The sequence below is a fragment of the Malaclemys terrapin genome, chromosome 4, assembly GCF_027887155.1.
Source record: "Malaclemys terrapin pileata isolate rMalTer1 chromosome 4, rMalTer1.hap1, whole genome shotgun sequence".
Taxonomy (NCBI): Eukaryota; Metazoa; Chordata; order Testudines; family Emydidae; genus Malaclemys; species Malaclemys terrapin.
This window is the reverse complement of record NC_071508.1, coordinates 131,008,330-131,013,715: the sequence shown is the minus strand read 5'-3', so window position 1 is coordinate 131,013,715 and position 5,386 is coordinate 131,008,330. Positions and strand designations below refer to the sequence as shown.

Here is a 5,386-nt window from a genome sequence, read left to right as displayed (position 1 = left end):
TATCCAGAGCTAGATAAAAAAAATCCTTAGATGTGACCCATTCAAATAGAATTAATTATTTTTTTACTTTAGATTACAGTGTCAATGGATAGATAAAACATTTGTCTTTAATGGTGATCCTTGTACCCGGTTCCATGCTCAAATCAAAAGACATAGAATCAAAATAATGATGATGGTACTGTTGCAGAGTGCAGTGCTTTGGGTAATTCAGAAGAGTTACTTCCCCATGGGTCAGGGTTTCATTGCAGATGCTAAGATTAGTCTTCACCACCTGACTTTGGAAAGCAAACTATTCTTGGAGGTTTGGAAGATGTGTGAGAGCTCTTGTATGTCTATGAGAAGCAGTTACCCCATAACCATAATCCCCTGTAACCTACAGCATGAGAGACGGCCTGTGTTGTGTGTGTGACTAATGTTTGTGACAGCAAATGGATTCAGCTCAGGGAGGTCTGAAATGGATGGGGCCATTTGGTTTCCCTTTATGAAGATGGTAAGTTGAGCAGACCCACAAATACGCAGAGAGATATATTAAATGCATGGCTACAGAATGAAAAACTTAGAGTCTGTGTCCAAAATTTTCAAACTTGTATGCCTAAAGTTAGGTACATGATTTGATATTTTGGTACCTATATCAAAATAGCCTAATTTTTAGAAAAGCTGAGCACTCACGGCACCTATTGAAGTCATTAAGAGTTGTGGGGAGCCAGCAGCTTTAAAATCAAACCAGTTTGATTTGAGTGCCTAGCATTAGGTGCACATGTATGAAAATATTGACCAATATAGTTTTGGTTGCAGATTTATGAGGGGAATTAAGTAGTATACATTCCATAAGCCTGAAGTGGTTGTATGGATATGGCAACCTATTTCTGAAAAGAGAAGGGTTGTAATATGTTTATAAATGGTTTTCTACAAAGTTAACAACATTACTTTGCATAATAGGACTTAACTTGTCTTAAAAATTCTTCCTTTTTCTCATTAGGTCTAATCTGATATGGGAGAAATCTTGTTAAACTTAATCAGGGAGATTGCAACAACTTGAGTTTCTCACCTTCATCTTTCCTAAGCCAGATTTTTATATGAGGAGCTATTAAAGACATTACAAGAAGATGCCTTCATCCCAAAATGTCTTGATAAGTTTGTAAAAAGCAACAAAGAGTCCTGTGGCACCTTATAGACTAACATATATTGGAGCATAAGCTTTCGTGGGTGAATACCGACTTCGTCAGACGCATGTAATGGAAATTTCCAGAGGCAGGTATAAATATGCAGGCAGGAATCAGTCTAGAGATAACGAGGTTAGTTCAATCAGGGAGGATGAGGCCCTCTTCTAGCAGTTGAGGTGTGAACACCAAGGGAGGAGAAACTGCTTCTGTAGTTGGCTAGCCATTCACAGTCTTTGTTTAATCCTGAGCTGATGGTGTCAAATTTGCAAATGAACTGAAGCTCAGCTGTTTCTCTTTGAAGTCTGGTCCTGAAGTTTTTTTTGCTGTAGGATGGCTACCTTAAAATTTTCACCCATGAAAACTTATGCTCCAATACATACGTCTATAAGGTGCCACAGGACTCTTCGTTGCTTTTTATAGATCCAGACTAACATGGCTACCCCTCTGATACTTGATAAGTATGTAAAAAGCAACAGAGGGTCCTGTGGCACCTTTAAGACGAACAGGAGTATTGGGAGCATAAGCTTTCGTGGGTAAGAACCCACAAAAACTTATGCTCCCAATACTTCTATTAGTCTTAAAGGTGCCACAGGACCCTCTGTTGCTTTTTACAGATTCAGACTAACACAGCTACCCCTCTGATACTTGATAAGTATGATCAATACATTTCCAATTGTCATTACTTATAGAAGTGTAGGGCTGAAAAGGATCTTGAGAAGTCATTTAGTCCAGCCCCCAGTGCTGAGACAGCATGAAGTAAACCTAGACTATCCTGGTGTTTGTCTAAGCGGTTCTTAAAAACTTCAATGAGGGGGACTCCACCACCTCCCTTGGAAGCCTATTTCAAAACTTAACTATCTTTGTAGTTAAAGAACTTTTCCTAATACCTCACCTAAATCTTCCTTGCTACAGATGAAGCCCCTTACTTCTTGCCCTACCTTCAGTGGACATGGAGAACAGTTGATCCTCATCCTCTTTATAACAGCCCTTAAGGTGTTTGAAGACTATCACCAGCCCCTCCCATCTTCTTTTCTTGGAGATTAAACATGCCCACTTTTTAACCTGATTTATAAGGACAGGTTATTCTAAACCCATCATTTCTTGATGGTTTCCAAAAAGATTATGTCCAAGGCAGAAAAAACAATATTTGGGCATAATCACTTAGAGGTGTTATTTCTGGATTCTCGCTTGGGCTTCATATACATATTAAGATGTTAGATGAATTGAATGTTTTAGCCGTTGTGGTTTCATCATAAATTGGTGATGACTTATTTTCCCTGCTTGGTTTTACTGTAGGACTTCAAAGCAGTATGTAGTAATGAACACCTGCAACTTGAAATCAAATTGCTGTTTTCCCAAGGTTTGGGTTACAGAAAAGCCTGAGGAACTGATGACACACAGATGGAAATAGGGCTACCATCCCCCGCTAACCCATTCTTTAAATACATTTTAGATTACTGAGCATTTTGGGCCGGTCTGCTCTAAGGGGATGCACAGCTGTCCTTTGTTCAGGTAGGGATTGGGGCTTTATTCAGCGAGGTGCTTAAACAGGTGCCTTAGTGAAAGCAGGTGAGTAGCCACCTGGCCTTCAACGGGATTATTCATCGGTTTAAAGTTAGGCAGGTGCCTAAGTACCTCCTCTGAATCGGGGCCTTCCTGAGATGCTCTAAATTGTAGCTGACGGGAAGCGGCTTCCCAGCCTTTGCGGGACGTTACACGTGCCGGAGCCCAGCAGGTTACTCCAGTGCACACAGCTGTGAGGCAGGGGTACATTTGGGCTACGCGGCGGACACATTTGCAGCGTCAGCACGCTGCCGCCTGCCCCTAAGGAAGGGCTTAATTGCCTGTGCTCACGCCCTCGCGGACAGCCCCAAGCGCATGGCTAGAGCGATCTCCGCAGTCAGGCTGAGGGGGCTCCGCACCGGGAGCGGGTGATTGGAGCAGGCGCCGGACGCGTTTGGGATCAAGACGCTCAGTCTCTTTAGAGTTAGCGCTGGGTTTGTCTGTCTTTTTAAAGGTGTCTATGGCCATTAATGGCCGGAGCCCAGCGGTTTCCTCTGCCCAGCAGCATTTTGCATCTCAGCGGGGAAGGCTGTAAGGCACCCTCCGGGCAGGTTTTCTGCGGAGCGCGGACAGGGGTCCACTAAGTGCCCGGGATAGCGCGCGCCTCCAGCCCCTGCCCCAGCTCGCCTGATCCCCAGCAGCTCGGAGAGCGCGGAGGGGCGGAGAGAGGCTACAAGGTAGAGGTTTCATTAGCTGATCAGTTCCGTTAAAGGGAGCCAAGAGCAGGCGTGTATTTATTCCAGATCTTTATTACTATAAAAAGTTCATAAAAAATGAACGCACATTTTACAAAAAAGAGGAGAGAGATCCCATAAATAGGACATTCCGTTTTGCCCCGGCTAGTGGCACTTCTAGTATCTAACAACATCGGACTCGATTCCCTGGTATTTTGAAAACCATTTCAAAATCGGTCGTCACCAAGCGATACTAGAAATGCCAACTAGTGTTTTCCGGGCACTCAGCAGAGACCACTCGTACACACAAGCACGCGTACACACACACACGGACCCAGACCCCCTAGAAAAACCTCCATAAAAATAGGGAACGCTTTGTTTTTACAAAAAAAGGGGTATTTACAAGATGCACAAGGACATGCAGCATGAACGGAGCTGGGCTGGCAAATCAACATGATTCGATCAGAGAAGGGGCAACAATGGCACTTGCATGAAACTCACACAGCAGCCTGCAAGTCCCGAGGGAGAGGAGCGGAGAACAGCTCCTACCACCCCCCCTGGAGGACACCCCCCTCCTCACCCCAGCACAGGGGCCGTTTCCTTTACACGTGGATGACCACCGTGCTGGGGCTCTGGAGCCGGTTTTTGTAGTGGTTGAGCCAGCTCCGCAGTTCGGAGATCTTGTAGCCCTCTGGTCCTCTGCCTCCCTGGTACATCACCACCTCCTCCTGGATGATGTAGAGCCTTTCAAAGAAGGCGCCATAGGCGGCGCTGGAAGCATTGTCCATGGTGTCCACTGCCAGCGGGCAGCCAGGCGCCCCTTCCTGCATCAGCTGAGCCGCCCTCAGCCTGTCCTGGAGGCACTGGTGCTTGGGGATCTGGTAGGCTGCGTCCGAGCTGACCCAGCCGTCGGAGGGGTGAGCCTCTTCGATGTAGACCAGCAGGAAGTCAGCGATGTCCACGAAGTGCGCAGCCAGGCGCTGGAAGGACCTCAGGCGAGCCATGAACGGGGGTCAGGTGCAGCTCCCGAAGTTCAGGATCAGGGGTCTCTTGCCTCGGGCGTAGTCCAGGAGCCTGAGCCGCTTCTGCCCGTCCAGCTGGATGACTTCGGGGTTGGGGGCGGAGGAGCCCACGTGGGCTGACTTGAAGAAGTCTAGCTTCTGCCCGTGCCACACGGCTTTCAGGGACTCCAGAGTGAACATGCGGTTGGAGTCGGACACGCAGACCGGGGGGTCGTCCGGGGGCGGCTCTTGGCCAGGACAGGCTTCCTCCTCCGCCCTGCTGCCCACCAGCAGCACCTTCTTCCTGATGCAGAGAAAATCCAGGAGCCAGAGCATCAGCGCGGTGAGCAGGAAGCGGGGGAACAGGAGGATGCAGGCAGCGACCTGGGTGAGCAGCTGCAAGGTGTGAACGCCGAGGGAGTGGAGCATCTTGACGGCGGCTGGGCTCCCGCCCCCTTCGACACACGCCTGCCTGCCGGGCTCTGTGCAGCGCGGCTGAGATCCCGCGTCTCTTTAAGCCCATTTTATAGTCAGGGATTTAAATGAAAAGTGACTCCACCTCCGGCCAGAACCCGCCCCTTTGGAACTTAAGCCCGGGGATTACCTACCCCTCCACTCCAATGACCTAAAATACACAGGGAGGAGGAGAGAGACCCGGTAGGAGCTGTAAGGGACGTGCCACGGAGCAGGGAGCAGCTACTCTCCAGCAGCAGCCGAGAGCCAGGGCACGGCCGGGGGCTCCGGCGCAGATAACAAACACACACACCCCCTTACAAACAACCCGGCCTGCACAATGCAACAGGCGAGCTCCGCGGCCCCGCCCCCTTCCTACTGCGCTCTAGGGGTGTGCGCGCCTGGGGGGCAGCGCACGTGGGGAGGCAGCGCGAGGGCCAGCTATAGCCAGGCGCCCCCAAGGCGCCTCCGACCCGGGTGACGTGACCCCGCTCCCCGGGGGCAGAACCAGTAATTCCCTCCGATTGATTGC

General features: G+C 49.2%; 1 protein-coding gene across 1 annotated transcript; it reads right to left on the bottom strand.

The window, feature by feature from the left end:
• Window positions 1-3,455: 3,455 nt before the first annotated feature.
• Window positions 3,456-4,920, bottom strand: DIO3 (iodothyronine deiodinase 3). The gene has a single exon (XM_054027229.1). It carries the CDS (start codon window positions 4,828-4,830, stop codon window positions 4,003-4,005), a length of 828 nt encoding a protein of 275 aa, XP_053883204.1. The 5' UTR covers window positions 4,831-4,920; the 3' UTR covers window positions 3,456-4,002.
• Window positions 4,921-5,386: the final 466 nt, after the last annotated feature.